The sequence below is a fragment of the Bombina bombina genome, chromosome 2, assembly GCF_027579735.1.
Source record: "Bombina bombina isolate aBomBom1 chromosome 2, aBomBom1.pri, whole genome shotgun sequence".
Taxonomy (NCBI): domain Eukaryota; kingdom Metazoa; phylum Chordata; class Amphibia; order Anura; family Bombinatoridae; genus Bombina; species Bombina bombina.
In genome coordinates this window covers 1,282,579,841-1,282,602,337 of record NC_069500.1, presented here as the reverse complement: position 1 = coordinate 1,282,602,337, position 22,497 = coordinate 1,282,579,841, and the positions used below count along the sequence as shown (strand labels likewise).

The following is a 22,497-nucleotide window of genomic DNA, read 5'->3' as shown; positions in this document are numbered from 1 at the left end:
TTTACGATGTGGGGCGCCGGTGGTTTAGGGGTTAATAGGTTTAGTTTATTAGTTACTATGTTGGGGGCCGGGAAGCGGCGGATTAGGGGTTACTAGATTTATTTAGTGTTGGGGATGTGGGTGGGCGGTGGATTAGTGGTTAATAGGTTTATATAGTGTTAGTGATGTGGGTGGGCGGCGGATTAGGAGTTAATAGGTTTATTCAATAGTCGCGATGTGGGTGGGTGGCAGATTAGGGGTTAATAGGTTTAATATATTATTAGCGATGGAGGAGGGTGGCAGTTTAGGGGTTAATAGGTAGTTTATGGGTGTTAGTGTACTTTGTAACATTTTAGTTTTCCCAAAATCCATAACTACTGGTCTCAGATGGTGGAATGGATCGTGTCGGTTTAGACTGTAACACAAGCATTTTAGCCAGACCGCACAACTTGTAATACGGCGCTATGGAAAATTCTGCACTCAATCGTAATTATTTTGAGTGCGGAATGGACATTGCGTTACAGGCTAAAATGCTTGTGGTATAGCTATACAGCTGCGACTCGTAATATGCGTTACCGGACAATTTTTCAGCAGTAATAGCCGTACCGCACCGTTACGCAAAACTTTTAATCTAGGCAACTGTGAGCTTGCGGTAGCAATAACCACAAATTAGCACTCCACTTGTAATCTGGTCCTTTATGAACTAATCTCAGTCAAGCAAATATGCAATTTAATTGTCAATTTAAAACTGGAAAACAAAGTTTGTTGTTAGTGGAATAATTCTATTTGTCCCTATTTATCACATATGCTTTTTATGAATATTTTAGTTCTATAGAGATTCAGTCAAGCTACTCTGTAAATATTGCTTTGTCTGATTTAATTCTAAATAGACTTAGGTACTGAAATGGTAAAATTAGAAAGTGATAAACAAGCCAAACTTTCTCTTTTTTCCTGCGGCCAGTAATGAATCACACATTTTATCAATAAATTGCAAGCACCTCTGGCAAAAAGCAACTAATTTTTAACTGTAGCATTCTTTTGTATTGCTCTTTTATAGGACATAACAACGTGTGTGTGTGTGTGTGTATATAGAGCATATCATTAAAGATTAATTTGAAGGATCTTTAGCCGAATAAGGGGTCAACCACATTCCTTTAGAAAAACTTAGACACAAATAACAGGAAAAAATAAAGTACTGCACACAAATGCTGAAAGATCAGAAATTACATAAGCAGCTATGATTAAAGCCCTAGCCGAAATGTGTCACCTGTTTCCCTGCACCCCTGTATTTTACATTTTCCCTGCACCCCTGTGTTTTAAATTTTCCTTGCACCCCTGTGTTTTAAATTTTGGAATAATAAAGGAACTATTTTACTCAAGTGCTCCTCAACTGTTTGTTTTTTAGAAACATACATGTAGTTTATTTCAATACATTAAAAAGTCAAAAATTACAAAAGGTAAAAACGGCTTATAAAATAGTCCGCTGTCATAAAAAGGGACAAGGACTTGAAAGGGGACACTCCTGGTTCATCTATAAATAGAAGCAGAAACACGCAATGTGCCGATTTTCACAAAACAGAAGGGTACACTCCAAAAGATGCTACTCCCTGGATCCGAGAATAAACTGTAACAGATGCCTACACACCGCTAAGCGTGGATCCATTCTTTGTATACTTTCGGTCTGTGATCCACTAGAGGAATCCTCATTTATACATGCTACAAACAGACTTAAGCAGCAAATACAGAGTCAAATAAGTGTATACTTGCTCTGGGTTCCCCCGTAGCCATGTGATAGGGGTCTTCCGATACACTCATAACAGTATATAAAGCTGCTAAATATCAAATGTGCATGTGCAAATTAATAAAGAAAAACAAATACCTGAATACTAAAAGTGTAACACCGGCACTCCGACCCATCAATCATGTGGTAGAAATTGCCCGATGTACTTTACCAGTATATAATGCTGTCCTAAAGAACTATACAATATTCTTCTTACACCAATAATATAGGACAACATGTTTCAGCCTATACCTGGCCTTTCTGATGTTTTAATATCCATGTCTGTGCACTGGCCATTTAAACACTGAACCACCAATCAGAGACTGTGAGAGATTTAAAGTGGAAACCTGCTTAAAGCGACTACCATAATTAACACATGTTCTATCTAGTTCTGATACAGCTCAATATTTCAAACATGGCCTCCTTGTAGGTAAATAAATAGATGGCATTGCATATAAGTAAATAAGATTGCATATAACAACACATGTATACACGATAAAAGTTACATAAAATATTTATCATAAAAATTCATAATAGGAATAACATAAACAATTATATAAACACAGAGGGCTATCTATAGCTCCTGCTCGCGAGCTAACTTTGCTAGACTTTGCTGCCAGATACCACGTGTATAACAAGTTGAAAGTAAAACGTTTTTGCTTGTGCGCTATTCCAACGCGTGCACAATATTCCAATCTCGTTAACGTTTTCTCCCAAAGACTTCAATGGAGCATGAAAAGTTGTAAAAAACCCCAACACTTAACAAGCCTTGCAAACCCGATCGCATTTAACCAAGTGCACTAACCTGACATGAAATATTAAAGTGATGGTAAATACTAGCATTTTTGAAATGTTAGGATTTACCGGTGCTTCAAATACTGGGGACTTTCAGTCATGATGTACAAAATACTTCTTGCTGAAAGTTCCTTTATTTCCCTGCACAATTCAGCCCGCCCAATGTTATCTATATGACACACATGAACTAGTACCGTCTAACTGTGAAAAACTTTCAAAATGCTCTGAGCTAAGAGGCAGTTTTCAACGGTTTAGAAATCAGTTTGAGCCTACCTAAGTTTAGCTTTTTTTAAAATACCACCAAGGGAACAAAGCAAATTTGTTAAAAATTAAATAAATTGGAAAGTTGTTTAAAATTGCATGCCCTATCTGAATCATAAAAGTTTTATTTTGACTAGACTGTCCCTTTAAGAACTGGAAGACCAGTCAGGTTCCAAGTTTATCTCTATTCATTAAGGAGTTAAAACTCCAAAACGTTTTTGAATCTTTTCACACACAGTTAGCAACTGAGAAAAAAAAAATCGAAAAATATATTTTAGGATGGCTCCTCATAAATGAATCCTACTTATTGTGTATACAAAAAACGCATTATGCGACCTTTTCTGAGCTCAAATAGCTTAGCAGAATTAGTACTTTTAACTGAATTCCCACCAGCTTGGGTCTCATGTTATAGAGAAGCTGATTAAGGATATATATATCCCAAGTTATAATAATGCATAATGGTAAGGTAGATAGGAGTAAGGATCCCTAAGTAAAGAGGGAGAGAGGAGAAGATTAGAGGAGGGGGGGGGGGAGCAGGTAAGAACAGAAGAGGAAATCAATCAAAGCGCTCAGATAGACAGAAATTAGAATCCACTTTAGTAAGCTCTATATCATATCTATAGTGTGGAGGTATTCAATATATCAGTTCATGGTGGGAGGTCGAGGGTATGAGTGACTATGTCGGAGAGGTATGTTACCATTTTTTTTTCCGTTTTGTTATTATTTTGTCACTTGTGTAAATAATAGGTGAAGCTTAAGACTGATCTTGCAAGATTGATTGTACTTGTATCATTTCAGTCAAAATATCATGAATTTAACAACGGTTATGAAGGCTTAACTGTATTTTAATTACTGCAGTTAAAATATTTTTCTTTAGTTGTTTAAAGGTATACACGAATGATTACCGTTTGTATAATTGTCGTCAATTGATGGAACTTTTTCAACCATCTAATATTTGCTAATGATAGCTTGTTTGTTTTGTTCAATTTTTGTTTATGTATTTCTTGTTATATCAAGAATTGTACCCCACTTGTAAAATAAAAAGATTTAAAAAAAAAGTATCAGATATATATAGAAATATATATTTAATAATAAAAAGTATATCATTTTCTATTTGAAGAAAATAGGAATGTAAAATATGCGTTTTGTGCATTGTGTTTCGTGATTTAGATTTTAACATGGTTGGGTTAGAGCACATGAAACTTTGTATTCTTAAAACTGTTATTGAAAAATTACATATCATATATTTTTTATTTTATTTTTTATAAATAATTTTTTTATTGAGATATGTTAGCATGAACAATAACAAAACAGTGTTTGTCTGTTTACAATTGGAACAAATGCAAAAAAACATTACTTTCTAGATGATTTAAGAGATATATACGTGTGTTTGATCTAGCAACAGGTATACCTGCATCTTCTGCATAAGTTAAAAAGTTGTTATAGTGTGATGGCAAATAGTAGGTTAACAAAGATAGCTCTTAGAATAGTAGTCTAGGCAATATCCTAAAGGAAACCATCATATAAATAAAGTTAGCATCTACACTTAAAAAAAAAAAAAATTGGTTAACAGTCAAATTGCTTTTACATTAGGAATCCAAACGGACACATTAGTTAGAAATCTCATTTTAAGTAGAAATGCTTAACCTCCCAAACTAAGCAGGGTCACTTTCATACCCAATAAAAGGTAATCTGAAAGAAGGGGGAGAGTCTCAAGTGGTACATACTGCCGCTCCAGGGCCTTTAATAAGAATAGCTCAGCAACTAATAATGTCAATAATAAAACAAATAAGTAGAAGACCTAGAAATTACTTTTATGAAGTGTTGGTAGAAAGCCCTCAACTATCTCTTATTAGGTGGGAAGCGAGTAAGGATTATGAACTCTATAATTTATGAAAAATGTGTAACCAGTATCTACCATGAAATAGTGAGCATTGATAGGGGTTGGTACTCATTATGTTATATTATGAGGCTATGGAGTATTGAGTCTCTATCATAGTAGGAGAACAATACCAAAAGAGCTCTTGTGGGTGAAATACCAGTGGTTGAAAGGCTTAAATGAGGCATATTAAGAGATAGTTCAGAGTAGGGCTGATTTTTATATAGAGATAGTACGTAAGAACTGCTTGTATATGAGTAGGATGTCATGGTTATGGAATTTCTAGGAACTTATGGAAGTAGTTGCTGAGAATGGGAAATAAAAGAATGAGTACCATTTTTGTTAGTAAGGTATATAAAAAAACAGTGGACAAGAGCCGCTCATATAAAGATTGGATACAGCCTGATTTAAATAAGTGTTGAATGTTGATGGAGGAGTTTAGTAAATACTGATGGAGTATGTATATCATCTGGGAGGAAGTACAGAATATGGGAAAGTAAAGAAGGCTATTAAACTATGACTTGGGGAGGAGAAGAGCTGGAGGTGTGTGGGGTTTTTCAGCTAGACAATGACCATGCATTTGGAGGTCTCTATAGGGGCAAACTAGGGTATAAATTAGCTTGTGTAAAGTATGTGTAATGTAGAAGATTAAATCTATAAATTGGTAGGCATGAAATAGATTGCTGTTAGCGTTGACTGTGGATTATGGGATAACATGAGGTAATGTCAACTTATTAATGAAGCTATCAGGATGTGCTTGAAATAGTTATAGGATACTAGGAAACATAGTTGAACTTACAGGGCTTGTAACTTAGATCCACATGGAGTAACTGGATATGAGTTCATCACAAACTAGAATATTTTTGATAAAACTGATGAGCATGTAAATATTTTTTGCACAAAATACAAAACTATATACAAGAGATAATTAATATTATTGCAGATAACCACGTACATTTAAGGTCTGGAAGTGGCTCTGTATACAGATAGACCAGGTAAAGGAGTATATAAACTACATTTCCGCATGATCTAGGGTAAATTAAAGGAACTTAGCTAGGGCTTAGATGACAAATAAAGTAAACATTGCTAAGACAGTGAGTAAAACAGATGCTAAGGGCAGTTAATAAAATTCAGTACAAATAATATACCTATAAACTATTAGCCTAACCGCATCATGAATTTCTAAATGTGCTTTCAATAAAAACTAATAGAGAACAAAGGAAAACACTGAGAATAGTCTCAAACATGTATATATACTTAGGTCCATGTATGTAAAGGGAAAAGTCCTCTGGATTGTGTAAAGATCTTTTCTAGCCTACTCCTATTCTACAGCCAGTCTGCATGTAAGGATAGGCATCTGGATTAACCCATGTGATGAAGTTGGGTTTCCATGGCAGTAAATCATGTAGGACACTGAAATCGTAGGTAAGTGACAGTCCTGCTATCCAGTTTCCTCTCTCCCACTCGGTATGTCCCTTTAGTGAAAAGTAAAAAATATTTGTCCATGGGAGTCGGCCGCACCTCCCCGAGACATGGTCAGAGGTAAGGGATCAAGTTTCAGTTCATGTCGGGAACATTGGCTGGGATGGAGAAGATGCCAAAAGTGCTGCCAGATGGTGATCGGGATAGACCCTGCTGACACTGGTGTATCGTCAACAAAGCATAGTGAGCTATCCATATGGAGCAGTGTCGTATCGCTATATGCAGCATTAGGTATGGTGTTTATTGAAGCCCCTCTGAACTTCCTCTCTTGTGTCTGATAATGAGGGTGTTGTACAAGGAGCGGGTCCTCCATCGGGTTCGAAATTTGAGTGTCATAGCTTGTTAGTTGACTGACATCATCTTGGATATGCATGTCTTTAATAGTAATCCGGAGATCATTATATCTTCATTTGGCTTTACATCCCAGCTCATCCATTAAAAAGGTTATGTTTGTGTAGAACTCCTCGATCCTAGGAAAATTGCAGTACCGCTGTTACCCGGCTAGATGTTAAACCGGGGGGGGGGGGGAATTGTTGGTTTAGTATATTAGGCCGCTGAGTTAAGACTTGATCGAAATATGCCGTCAGGCGTTATAAAAAACAATGTTGTAAATAACATCTCACTTAGAATCTTCCTCTAAGGTAGTAGTTAGAAGTGTGTTGCAGGATGACATGTTAGAAGGGAGATCGTCAGTGGATTGTTGAGGATACCACAAGAGCTACTGAAAACAGCGTCTGACCATGGCTGCAGCTTAGACACGCCCCCCATATCATATATCAAAAACAAAAAATATTAAAATGTATTAAACATTCTGTAATATATATATATATATATATATATATTATATATATATAATATATATATATTATGAATTATTTAGCATTTACAGTATGTATAATAATTATATATGTAATATTTCAATAACACTATGTAAGATTAATAATTCTTCATGTGCGCTAACCCAAAATTGCATTAGACCTACATTGCGAAGCACAAATTGCGTTACGCATATTTTACATTCCTATGTTCTTCAAGTAGAACCAGAGAAGAGCAGATCAAGGTTCAAGTCCAACCCAGAAACTATGCACAGCAACCACACCAGGCAAACATGTGCAAAAAAACTCACAAAATCTGGTGTGGTTATTGCATCCCCTGTGCAACGCAAGGTCCATGAAGACATGGGATACATTTCAAACCTGCTCTTGTCACACAACATCAGTGTCTGACTAATCTTCACAAATGGTCTTATGGCTGAATGGGCACAAATTCCCACAGACACACTCCAAAATCTTGAGGAAAGCCTTTTAAAAGAGTGGAGGTCATTATAGCTGTAAAAAGGGGCCAACTCAATATTAATGCCCATAGTTTTGGAATGAGATGCCTAACAAGCTCATGTGGATGTGATGATTAGGTGTTCACATACTTTTGGCGCTATAGTGTATTTTTACTAGGCTTAATTCCGCGTTTTATGGGGGATTTTATTTATTACTGAATAAATCTTTGTATTTGTTAAACAAAATATAAGATATTGATAAAGAAAACAACATAAAATAGAAATATAGCAATATACTGCATGATATTTGGCAAGATATAAAAATGTTTATTTTCCTCAGTGTGAAAAGGTTACATGTTGCTATCTAAAATTCATGCTATTGCTATGTTAATCTTTTATTTTAAAATGCTAACAAATTATTGGCACCTGGGTTACCATAAGTTTAATTACAGCCACAAATTATGTCTTTATGCCAGAATGCAAAACTGCAAGTGCAGATGTAGCCAGTCATATAAGCATATTCATATCTTATTCATCATTCATGTAAAATGGAAAAAAAAAAAACATATTTTAAAACATAATTATGTCCCCATACTCTACTTTGTGCTTTGCTCAATCAATTGCACTTTTTTGAGGGCTTTGGTTAACTGTAATAACTAAACTAAATTTTATTGTATAGTAATGTTTCTCAATAACATCCAAAAAAAGGTCTCCCACATGACAGATGTATAGTATTACTAGTATTACCATGGATGAGAAAAGTATGAATAATTACAATTACTTAGCAGCTGATTGATTATGAGTGGAGCGCTAACAGTTACTCGTGAGCGATAAGGGTATATTGCGGGTGGTTGTGCATGTCGGTTTTCCGCTCGAATTACAAGCTGAAAGTAATAGCAATCAGTTGAGCGCAATTTAAGTTAACGCTCGTTGGGTTAGTGCATATTTGGGGATCTGTTCAACTGTTTTGCAAATCAAAGAAGTGTTACAAAACACATAAAAATACATTACAAGAACATTTACACTCATAATAACATAATCTAATATCAATTATTAAAAAAAAAATATTGCACAAAAATGTTATAAGGGCTCTATGATATGAGGTCTCAGCTGTTAGAAAAGAAAGACTGGAAAGGGCTTTAAAATAGAGATACATAGATATACATGTCTAAAGATGGATATGTATGTATATATATAAATATATATATATATATATATATTTATTTATATATATATATATATATATATATATATATATATATGTCTACATATTGCTACATATGTATTTATATGTGTATATATGTATTTACAGACATATATACACACAAAAGCACATACATACATATGTATACATATATAGACATATATAAGTGCTTTGGTAGTAGACAGGATCACCTGCAGACGCGTTTCATGCACATGCGCACTAGGTCACTGCAGTTTTTATATGTGCTGACCAAAATATGCTTTTATCAGCTTCTAATAGAATTGGATTTTATATACCAGTCCTGGGATTTAATGTGCGCAAATTTTTTGGAACTGTATGCTGTATTCTCTGACGTTTGGAGCAGACACGTCTATTAGCAGCATTTACACCTGGACGCCTGGGAAGCCGTTCCCGCCAACGCTCCATTGTGCCACATCTGGGAGGAATCAGTGTTCAGTACATCGTTGGAGATTTACGTGAGCGCTCCTACATACAGTGAATCTGTGCGTTTCTAAATATATACATATATATATATTAATATAGTATATAAATAAATATATATATATATATATATATATATATAGCTATATATTTTACAAAAAAAAAAATCAGATAGATGTAGAAATATTTATTTATGAATATATAGAAAATATTCTGTTACGTGCAGAACATTGGAATGTGAAATATTTCTTTTTTCATGTTGGGTTAGCACAAATTAGAATATGCGATCAGGTTTGTGCAAGAGTGGGGTTTTTGTAAACATCTTTTTGCCATTGACGTCTATGGGGGGATTACGTGAACGATCACGGGATAGTCTAACTTTTTGCGATTGTCGGGTTACCTCTAGAGCGAAAACAGTTTACTTTCAACTCATAATATGAGCGCAAAAATCGTACTTCTAGTGCAATTAACGCTCAAGCAAGAGCATTAATTTGCTCCACTCGTAATCTGGCCCTGAATCAGGTAATCATCTTCATACTAGGGGGGCAAGTGAACCCCTTCATTTGAAAGAGATACTTTTCTGTCAAATGAAAAATTACTTGTCCTCTCTCTCTGTCCAACAAAGAGAACATAAGGCTATGTAAGAGCCTACAAAATTCCAGTTTGACTGCTAACGCACCTGCCTCTTAGAGAGACAACTGACCAATCAGTTGAAAGGACAGACTCCTCTCTTTTAAAATATGGATATCATCCCCCTGTGAATGATGTGCAGGATGAGATATAACATGAAGGAGTTCCCCTGTACTTGGGCATTATGTCACAAATGGTCATTCTCCAGAATGATACTGTAGATGAGAAGGAACCTCAAGACCTCCTTGGGCTCTAAATCTGCAACAAGTAAAGTGACTTTGTGTAGTAGAATAACATACCGTCATCCTGCACAGAAGAAAGGAATAAGCAAACAACAATGTAACACATTCAAGCAGTTAACAAACAATCTGCATTTTAGATTGTTTCATATGTGCATTTCTTCACATTACAAAGATTTCTATATACAGGTGTTACCAGAAATTTTCCAGGGAAAGGAGGGAGAAAAATGCTCCAAACAAAATAATTACAAGTAGCATGACATTCAGCAAATAAGTATTGCTTCTGATCACATCTTTTTAAAAATAGTGGCTCATTTGCTTCAAAAGCTCAAATTCCTGCTTATGTTTAGACATAGGGAACGATATTAGGCCAGATTACGAGTGGATCGGTAACTGTTACGTGCGAATGAAAAGGGGTTTATCACGCCTGTTCACATGTTCGAAGTTGCAAGTAAACGAGTTTGCTCAAGCGCAATTGAATTTAACGCGCATCAGGTTATCGCAACCTCAGAGCTCTGGTTAACTGTTACACTCGAATTCAATGTGTCACAAAAAACATCAAAAATCATTTAAAAGAACAGTTACACTCATAATAACACTGTCTGTTATTTTTTTATTCTTTTTTAAAAATTGCAATAAAAAGTTATAAGAGCTCAAATATATGAGGTTTCAGGTGCTGGGGGACAAAATGCTGCAAAGGGCTTTAACATAGAGATATATACATATACTTGTCTAAAGATATATATATATATATATATATATATATATATATATATATATATATATGTGCACATCTGTATTTATGTCTCAGATATATATATATATATAAATATATATTTAATAATAAAAAGTACATTATTTTCTATGTGAAGAACATAGTAATGTAAAATGTGTTTTGAGCATCACATTTTTCAATTTAGATCTTAATGTGGTCAGGTAAGTGCGTATTCTTAAGGCTTGTTATTTAAATATTACATATAAAATATTAATAAAAATTAATAGAAATGATTAGAAATTACTAAACATACTGAAAAATATATAGATATATTCTATGGGTTATTTAGAAAATGGTACTGTATGTTTATTATTTTTTTAGAATTAATATGAATTTTTATTAATATTTTATATGTAATGTTTCAATAACATGGCTTAAGAATACTAAGCTTTCATGTTCGCTAGCCTGACAGCATTAAAGGGACCTGAAACCCAAATTTTTTCTTTCATGATTTAGAAAGAGCGTGCAATTTTAAACAACTTTTTACTTCTAATTTGTTTCATTCTCTTGATATTCTTTGATGAAAAGCATATCTAGATAGGCTCAGTAGCTACTGATTGGTGGCTGCATATAGATGCCTCATGTGATTAGCTCACACATGTGCATTGCTATTTTTTCAACAAAGGATATCTAAAAAATTAAACAAATTAGATAATAGAAGTAAATTTGAATGTTGTTTAAAATTGTATTCTCTACCTGAATCATGAAAGAAAATGTTGGGTTTAGTGTCCCTTTAAGATTTAAATTGAGAAACACATATTTTACATTCCTATGTTCTTCACATATAAAATGTACTTTTTATTATTTTTTAATATATATTTCTATATATATCTGATACATAAATAAAAATGTATACATATCTAGACAAATACATAAGTGCATTGGAGCCCTTTGCAGTTAAGTAGCTGAAAACATGAAAAATCATATTTATGCAATATTCATGTTTAGTAAAGTGTTAAACTATGGGGCCGAATTATTAAGCTCTGAACGGAGCTTGATGCCCTGTGTTTCTGGCGAGCCTTCAGGCTCACCGGAAACACAAGTTATGAAGCAACGGTTTAAAGATCACTGCTCCATAACCTGTCCGCCTGCTCTGAGGAGGCGGAGAGACATTGATGGAAATCAATCCGATCGAATACGATCAGGTTGATTGACACCCCCTGTTAGCTGCCGATTGGCTGCAAATCTGCAGTTGGTGGTATTACACCAGCAGTTCACAAGAATTGCTGGTGCAATGATAAATGCCAAGAGCTTATGCTGTCGGCATTTATCGATGTGCAGCGGACATGATCCGCAATATCGGATCATGTCCACTCGAACCTTCTTAAATATGCCCCTATGTCTTTACTGAAAATATGTCCCATTCAAAGGTTCTTCATATAGGGAATATGTTCTAAGTAGTTTTAAATAGATATTCCTATATATATCTGTATATATTTATACCTATATATAATATAATATAATATATATATATATATATATATATATATAAATATATAGGTATAGATATATATTTTACAAAAAAAAAATCATATATATATATACATATATACATATATATGTATTTATGAATAGCTAGAACATGCTATGTGAAGAACATTGAATATTAATATTTTCATTCAGGTTAGTGCACTTGGTTAAATGCGATTGGGTATACATACGAGTAGGGTGTGAGTTTTTTTGCGCTACATTGACCTCTATGGGGGAATATGTAAACACGATCGCAATATTGTAAGTTCAGATTTTTGCCCGTTTCGGGATAGCTTAAGATGAAAATGTTTTATCTTCAACTTGTAATATGAGTGGTATCCGATGTACACAAAACAAAATACTTAGCACTTATAATCTGGCCCATTATTGGGGGGGGGGGGGGATTTGCCCCCTTCAAACACTCAAGTTTCCATATGAACAGAGAGGATTTAACACAACACTCCAGATGTGATAAATTCCTTGTTTCAGGGACAAAGAGGAAAAACTAGCATCACATTTCCTGATTATTATTATGGTTACATTATTTAAGAAATAATATTCTTGCATAAAACCCCTTTGTTAATAACTTTTTTAAAGTATGCAGATGTGCTCAGCTGTGCGTGTGAGTGTGTATATGTGAGCGTGTGCTTGTTTGTGTACGTGTATATGTGTGAGCATGTGCTCATGTGTGTGCGTGACACACACACACACTTTACCAGTTACACCTTCCAACAACTAACTGATCAAATCAAATTTTATTATATGATTTCATTCCAGTACATAGAACAAAGCATGAATATTCAATAACCTTCTCTGAAATTTCAATAGCATTATTCCCTAAAGCATAACAATGTATATGAAGTTATGTCTTTGTTTAACTGTATTTAACAATGTGCATCAACAGACAGAAAATTGATTAAATGAAACATTTTAAATGTAAGATCTGCTGCAGTAACATTTTTAATTATTTTACATTCTGCATACAAGAGCTGAACTTATCAGTCAAATGCATTATTGTGTGTCAAGGTTGTCTAATCACAAAATAAATATATATTTCTCTATATATAATATCTGTTTGTCTGAGTATATAATCTCTGTCTATATTTCTATCTATCGATCTATCTATATTTCTATATATCTATCAAAGATTTATATTAATACGAAACTCATAATTAATGCATCTAATTCCCCCTCAACACTGAACCAACATTGTACGTATATATATATATATGTGTGTGTGTGTATATATATATATATGTGTGTGTGTGTATATATATATATATGTGTGTGTGTGTATATATATATATATGTGTGTGTGTGTATATATATATATATGTGTGTGTGTGTATATATATATATATATATATATTCATTAGCCAATTTAACATAGCCAATGATTACATTCTCAGTGCACTATTTTTACCTATTTGATTAGCACTATTATTGCTTATATCACAGAATCTAATATCAGCATTCAACATGTGTAGGTTCTCCCTGGTAGCTGAGGAGTTAAAGTTAATTAAAGGAAAAAAAGTATATGAGTAGATGATACTTTACCTTCTGAAAAGTCAATCAGTCCCAACAGATGGAGCAACTTCAGAGATGCACAAATAATCATAACGATACCAACAGTCTGCAGTCCTTCAGACTCCCATTCAACTGTTAACATCCTTGAATCAGGCAAATCATTCCTGTGTTAACTTTACACTGGATTAGATGCTTTTATCATGAGCAAAAGAGCACAACAGAGAGCTGCAGTCATGAAAAGACAGGCTTGCCCGTAGAAAGGACCACTCTGACTGAGTACCAGCTATAGCCTGCATTTTAAGCTTCCTACTCTTTGATTGTGTTAGCAGTGAATCCTCTGATAATGCTCTGTGGACCATCGGACTTGAGAATTCACATCAGCTGTAGGAGGGGCCCTTTATGATGTTGGAGTTACAAACTATGTTATAAAAATACTGCAGATATTAATATTATAAATACAATCAAATACAACTTGCAGCAGTCATGCTGCCTTCTGCACACATTAAATTCTAATACTTTATTTGCTATAATTATAAATAAGGTAAAGCTGATTTATCACCATTTCTTGTAAGCTAAACTAGAGAAATATCTTCCATTGCAGAGACACATTTATATAATATATGTAACCAATAGAGTGCAAGAGAGTACAGTGTTCATTAATAAAATTATAATGTGGTGTCATGGTAGATGCTGAAGTTATATTATGTTACAGTACATTGATTCTAGCCAATGTAAAATAAACTGTTAGCACCGCTGATGTAAGTCTGGGGTTCATGGGATGCAGGTGTCTCACTATTTATAGCATCAATTCAATAATAAGAAAAAAAGACAGTTACATGACTAATTAAGTACCATTGACTTTTGCAACCATGACTAAGATCTCTGGGGAATTCTAAAATATTAATGATATTTGCTGGATCACTAGAAAAGTTACAAGAATACAAACCAAATAGGTTACAGATTATTGATAGTATTGTCCACTGAAGCTTTATATACTGTATAACATATTATGGATTGCTATTATGTATGCTGCATAACACTAGTTTTAGTTAATGGGTACTCAATATATTATTTTTTTAATAAAACTTTTTTTTACATTTTTCAATAATGAATATGATTAAAATCAGTAATGATAAAACAAGACTTACTCATTAAGAAATATTTTATTTGTGTTAAGAATGAAGATTGGGATATTGTGTTTCTCTTGGACAAGTAGAAATACTTCCTGGTTACAAAGGGCCCACTTCTCTAAAGCTCTCTGGTATGGTGAGATTATCTAAAAAGTCTCATCAGCACTGTGAAATCCCTCAAAGAATTTATCTTGCTAAGTAGGGGTCTGCATGTGAAAGAGTGTTCATTAAAAAATGTTTGTTTGTTTTTTTGGTGGGCACACAGGTGAATGAAGTGTGGGTAGTGATGTATATAATGTTTTGGAAGAGTAAGCATGATTGTGAGTATATGAGGATATCTCCAACCCAGGGGCGTATTTTGGCCTAGACAAACAATGCACTTGCCTAGGGAGGCAGATTTTTTGGTGTGCAGCACTTTTTGAGTCTCACCACACACTGCACTACTCTCACAGAATGAACTACACACACTCACACACCCACCATAAACAAATACTTATTATATACCCACATATACACACAAGAGCACTTGAACATGAAAATTTACTTTTTAAATACCATAAAATAGTCATGTTGCACCTTATAAAAAAAAGGCCTAAAACCCGGGGAGGGGGAACAGAATTTTGAGTGCCTAGGGCAGCACAAAAACTAAATTCACCACTGCTCCAACCAGATAATAAGTTTGTTATGGGAAAATAAAGAAGATACAAGAGACCTTTGTGTCTCTGTTTCTAGATTAGTGAATCAGCAGAAAAACAATTTTGTTCCGATCGCTAAGTAGTGTTAGCTCATTTAAACCATTGAATGTTTGCTACTTATAGTTTTTATGGCTGCCCTAACAACAAGAGAAAAACAATTTGGAAATCAAATGGCACAAGTTTTGAGATGCAACAGATGGAGTACTATGTGTGACTAGATGTGAAACTGGACAGAGTATAAATTTAATGCAGGATTTTTGGCTGAACAGGACCTTTTCTTGGAGTTGTTCATGTAATTTGGCATTATTTGACTTTTCAAAATAATGAAATTCAGTAATACTCTCCTGACCACCATTAATAAGATCATCTAGCTATTGTTTTGCTAATTACAATCATATTGAATGATGCAAAGCTCAGCAGTTACATTTTCCTACCAAATTCTACACTTGTTTAAGTAAGCAGTAAAATATGAACAGAAATCATACAGAAATGGCAGAAAAAAAGAACAGAACTAAATAAAAATTCTAATTTATGGAGACTTTTAAAAAAAAAAAAAAATTGTAAATATGGATGTCAATCATAGCCATTGAGGTGGTCCAACCTCTTAGCTGAGATGCCCATAAAAATATAAAAATGATAAGACAATCCCAGAGTGCTTGTGACATCTTTGAGCCTCTTGGAAAGTTTTTAGTAACACATATTATGCAATATTGGGTATTACATATATTGTATATATAAAGCCATCAAAATTGAATCACTCTCAGGAAAGTGTAAAATAGTTTATTGCGATGTTTCGGGGAAATAACAATGCAACAATCCCCTTCCTCAGAAGTTCACAGTATTTTTATTTTTATATAACAGCGTTACAGAGTTCACAAGCACGTACATTTTTAAGGGTATTGCAATTTAAAAATCTAAATGAATGTGTAAAAAATAAGAGAAAAAAAGTAAAAAAAAAAGGGTTATGTATAGATTCTTTGCCTGTTCCACTCCTGAGGAAGGAACAGACGTGTCAATATTCATTTCCTTTGTGACATCAAGGTTATTCTTAGTGGGACATTAATTGGATAGCATATATTAGCAATTTAGCACTGCATCATAAAAAGTAATATTTTAACATTACTGAATGTTGGCATTTTTCTAGTGTATTCAACAGTTTTTTTTATAGGTACACCCCTTGAAAAGCCTGATAGAATCCATGTTCCTGCTCCTCTTTTACTGTGACCCTTGTGCTCTGGGTTAACCAATAACTGTGTAGAATGTTGCTGGCTTAGGTAAATTTCACCCTACCTTAAAGAGACATTAAAGGGACATTAAACACTAAATACATGCTAGATAGAATGATACATTCAAAGAAAAGATTAGTCCATGAGTAACATGTAGATGTATTTTTTAAAGTTTCATTAGTTGTTTAAAAAGTGACAAAATAAGTGTAAAGTTTTAGTGTCTATAAAACACTAGGAGCTGCCATGTTGTAACTTGTGTTACCTTCTCTGCTGTGGCCAATTAGAGACAGTTATACATAGGTCATTGGTGTGCAGCCAATGGTTGTGCTGGATTTAACAGAGTTCTGCACTTCCATTTCTAACAGGAACTGAAAAGCTCACAATTTCAGAATGGCATTACAGGCAAAGAGAACAAAATAAATAATGAAAGTATATTGCAGAGCTGTTTTATATATACAATTTATCATTTTATATTACCATCTCAAAGTGTTTAATGTCAATTTAAAGTTAAAATTAAACTTAACTTGACTGGATAGAGCATCACATTTTAAACACATTTCCAATTTACTTATATAATCAATGTGCTTAGTTCTCTTGGTATCATTTGTTAAAGAGTAATTCTAGGTGAGCTTAGAAGCGTGTTTCTATATTTAAGTATGGGCTATTGACAAGCTAAATACATACAGAAAGAAGTGCACTCACAGGAACGAACAACTGGCTCAATAACATTGTTAGCCTGTTCTATGGCGATTTACCACCTGGGTTGTCATGTTCCTTGTTCAGAGGAGAATTGCCTGGTATTTTAGGGCTGGACTGACCATGTTGGCGGGATCAGACTGATATACTACAGGAAAGTTTTCCTCTGTGAAAAGCACAATTGGGCAGAAAGAAGCTATTACCAGGTGGCAACCGGGCCATAGAACAAGCTCTTGATGCTACTGTTCGTTCCTGGCAGACTGCTTCTCATTCTGTTTTGCATATTGACAAGCTATGTAAACACAGAAGAGGGGTGTAGGAGAGTTGTTGTAACATGTTAATTTTCTATTGTTCTCTCTAAGGGCCCAATGATCTTACATAATGCACTAATTGCAACTGAGCAACCCCCTTTTGTTATTCACGGCAGTGAAGGGGTTAATCAGGTACCTTGTAAGGTTCATTTTAGCTTTAGTGTAGATATTACCCTCCCACCTGACACCTCCCACCCTCCGATTTCTACATGATCCCACCCAAACAGATCTCTTCTCTCCCTAACCCCCACTGGTCACCATCATCTTAATTAGCCATCTGGCAGCAGTGTTTACAAAATTGTAAGTGCCCCCAGTGATGTTAGACATAAGGCAACTCACTACATAAGGTTGGCCACTTACTGCTCAGACAATAATGCAGACCATCATTTTTAGCTGTTGATTGTGCTTGAAATTTTATGATCAAACACATTACAAAATGTTCTAAAAGAATGAACTCATGAAAGCAGAATGATATAAATAAAATATAGGTATTTTATAATCATATTATTACAGTATTGGAACAGAAGCTGCATTTTTAGGAACCTTAATGAAAACTACATGGATTATAGATTTGTAAAAATGCCCAATGACAATTTCTACCTGACTAAATTTAAGTTAATTTAAAAAATGACAAAAAGATTACAGACTTTATCTGTTAAAATTGTTGTAACCATGACTGCAGTGTAAATTTTCCGTTCAGAGCATAACATAATATTTCTTTTTTTCAGTTACAGCAGGCTGCATGCTAAAGATTATATTATTGTAGAAATGATGTAATCCTATTTCTAATACTTAAACATTCTCTCAGAAACAGCAAAATGTTAATCTACTAATTTTGTCCAGTTTATCTGATAATCCAAATGAACACAGCAAGCTGCAAGAACTGAATCAGCTTCTTAGGGTAAGATTTCATAACAGTGCTATTTAGTGCCCTTGCAACATTGTGATAAGAAACCCAAAATGTTTCTCTCATGGTTCATATAGAGAATACAATTTTAAACAATGTTTTATTTTACTTCTACTATCAAATTTGCTTCATTCTGTTTTTATAATTTTTTGAAGGAGCAACAATGCACAACTGGGAGCTAGCTAAACACATGGGGCCCCATGTACTAAACTGTGGGTGGACATCCTGGGCAACACCGCCCCCTGATCCCACATGTCCAATCGTGCAAGAACAGAGCATGTCAATAACCCAGAACGTTTGTTCAGGGTGTTTTATTCCTGCCAATTTAGAGCATCAGCTGCTGAATACATTAAGCCTATGAGGTGAGCCAGTTAAAAGAGGCATATACAGGGAGTGCAGAATTATTAGGCAAAAGTTGTATTTTTGAGGATTCATTTTATTATTGAACAACAACCATGTTCTCAATGAACCCAAAAAACTCATTAATATCAAAGCTGAATAGTTTTGGAAGTAGTTTTTAATTTGTTTTTAATTATAGCTATTTTAGGGGGATATCTGTGTGTGCAGGTGACTATTACTGTGCATAATTATTAGGCAACTTAACAAAAAACAAATATATACCCATTTCAATTATTTATTTTTACCAGTAAAACCAATATAACATCTCAACATTCACAAATATACATTTCTGACACTCAAAAACAAAACAAAAACAAATCAGTGACCAATATAGCCACCTTTCTTTGCAAGGACACTCAAAAGCCTGCCATCCATGGATTCTGTCAGTGTTTTTATCTGTTCACCATCAACATTGCGTGCAGCAGCAACCACAGCCTCCCAGACACTGTTCAGAGTGGTGTACTGTTTTCCCTCCTTGTAAATCTCACATTTGATGATGGACCACAGGTTTTCAATGGGGTTCAGATCAGGTGAACAAGGAGGCCATGTCATTAGATTTTCTTCTTTTATACCCTTTCTTGCCAGCCACGCTGTGGAGTACTTGGATGCGTGTGATGGAGCATTGTCCTGCATGAAAATCATGTTTTTCTTGAAGGATGCAGACTTCTTCCTGTACCACTGCTTGAAGAAGGTGTCTTCCAGAAACTGGCAGTAGGACTGGGAGTTGAGCTTGACTCCATCCTCAACCCGAAAAGGCCCCACAAGCTCATCTTTGATGATACCAGCCCAAACCAGTACTCCACCTCCACCTTGCTGGCGTCTGAGTCGGACTGGAGCTCTCTGCCCTTTACCAATCCAGCCACGGGCCCATCCATCTGGCCCATCAAGACTCACTCTCATTTCATCAGTCCATAAAACCTTAGAAAAATCAGTCTTGAGATATTTCTTGGCCCAGTCTTGACGTTTCAGCTTGTGTGTCTTGTTCAGTGGTGGTCGTCTTTCAGCCTTTCTTACCTTGGCCATGTCTCTGAGTATTGCACACCTTGTGCTTTTGGGCACTCCAGTGATGTTGCAGCTCTGAAATATGGCCAAACTGGTGGCAAGTGGCATCTTGGCAGCTGCATGCTTGACTTTTCTCAGTTCATGGGCAGTTATTTTGCGCCTTGGTTTTTCCACACGCTTCTTGCGACCCTGTTGACTATTTTGAATGAAACGCTTGATTGTTCGATAATCACGCTTCAGAAGCTATGCAATTTTAAGAGTGCTGCATCCCTCTGCAAGATATCTCACTATTTTTTACTTTTCTGAGCCTGTCAAGTCCTTCTTTTGACCCATTTTGCCAAAGGAAAGGAAGTTGCCTAATAATTATGCACACCTGATATAGGGTGTTGATGTCATTAGACCACACCCCTTCTCATTACAGAGATGCACATCACCTAATATGCTTAATTGGTAGTAGGCTTTCGAGCCTATACAGCTTGGAGTAAGACAACATGCATAAAGAGGATGATGTGGTCAAAATACTCATTTGCCTAATAATTCTGCACTCCCTGTATGTGCAGCCACCAATCAGCAGCTAACTCCCAGTATGGCCCATATCTATCTATCTATCTATCTATATTTATATATATATATATATATGTGTGTGTGTGTGTGTTTGCGTGTTCTCAATAAGATTCAGACAGTGGTCTGTCCCACTGTAGGATATTCATGGTTTTGGTCTTAAGCCATTACAAAGTTGCTTTTGCTGTGTGTTTGTCTTCCATGGGCAGTGTTTTATTTGCACCAAACAGGGCATTTTAAATTTTGTCTCTATCTTCATGTGACTGCAATACATTTTCCCATATCTTAGCTGAGTTAGTCTCATGCTTTCATTGCTGGTTTATAGCAATGGCTCCTTTTGTGACACCTTCCCATACAGGCCAATTTCAGGCAGAACTCTTGAAATTGTTGGCTGCTGCATATTTACTCTATTCTTGGCCACTGACCACTGTAACTCCATTAAATTGACTGATGGCCTCTAAGCGTCTTCCTTTACATGTCTCCTCCTTGCTTGGCCTCTACATTTTTTTATGGAGACTTTTTCTCGATATTGTCTGGGTGATGTGATGTATAATTGATTGAAGAATACTAAATGGGATGTTCAAACACTGTGATAGTACTTTGTACCCTTCTCCCAACTGATGCATTTTAAGTATTCAGTCTCGTACTGCTGTAGAATGCTCTTTATACTTCATTGTCAAAGCTTTCCTTCATATCTACAGCCTGACATTTGATCTTTATCCATAGTGGGACTTTTATCCAGAGAAAAATACTAGTCACTTAAATGTCTCACAGGGAGAGGCCAGTTGTTAGGTAATAACACCGGACAATATTTTTTCCACTTCCAAAGCCTTTTATTTTATTTTTTTTTCATTTCATTAAAAATATTTTTTTATCATAAACCAATATCATCTTAAAATAATTAAATTTGAAGTAAATATTTTCAGATAAAGTATCACATAGATTAAAAGTTCAATATATTGTTGTGAGAATTGGTCAAGGGTCTCAATACTTTTGCAAGGGACTTTGAGGCCTATTCATTAAAGCTCTTGCGGACCTGATCCGACAGTGCGGATCAGGTCCGCAAGACCTCGCTGGATACGGAGAGCAATACGCTCTCCGTATTCAGCATTGCACCAGCAGCTCACAAGAGCTGCTGGTGCAACGCCGCCCCCTGCAGACTCGTGGCCAATGGGCCGCCAGCAGGGAGATGTCAATCAACCCGATCGTACTCGATCGGGTTGAATTGTGGCTCAGAGCAGGCGGACAGGGTTATGGGGCAGCAGTCTTTAGACCGCTGCTTCATAATTGCTGTTTCTGGCAAGTCTGAAGACTCGCCAGAAACACGGGCCCACAAGCTCCATACGGAGCTTGATAAATGGGCCTCTTTATATACAGTATATATACACACACATTCTTAATTTTATTTAAGCGTACACTATAAATTAATTCAATTAAATTGAATAAAGTTAAAGAAATCCAGTGCCTAGGATTATCTTATTGATTATCTCATCTAACTAATATTTTGTGTTTCATCTAGCGGCCTAATAATTAGCATGCCTGATTAAAAATATGTGCTTGATGATAAAAACTGCAATATCTTTCCCTGGCAATAACTTTATCTTAATGTAAAAAGCATTGCAATATTAGATATGCTTGAAGTGTTATTTGTATAAACAAGAAAATAAATAGTGCTCTGCATAAATTATCTGCTAACTTTATTTAAATATTTTTTTAAAAGATACTCAGTTTAAAGGAACATTGAAGATATTTGTTTTCTGCTATATCTAAAAGAAATTTTTTGTATTTCTATTAACAGTTTTAATAAATTTGGTTGTCTGTAATTATCAATTTAT

General features: G+C 35.0%; 1 protein-coding gene across 1 annotated transcript in view; it reads right to left on the bottom strand.

Annotated features, from left to right (window-relative positions):
* Positions 1-22,497, bottom strand: part of KCNIP4 (potassium voltage-gated channel interacting protein 4) — a 763,323-nt gene that overhangs the window by 438,413 nt on the left and 302,413 nt on the right. Inside the window, exon 2 of the mRNA XM_053704096.1 lies at positions 13,766-13,878. Within this exon, the coding sequence (XP_053560071.1) occupies positions 13,766-13,877 (112 nt within the window). The 5' untranslated portion in view covers position 13,878. The remainder of the gene's footprint in view (positions 1-13,765; positions 13,879-22,497) is intronic.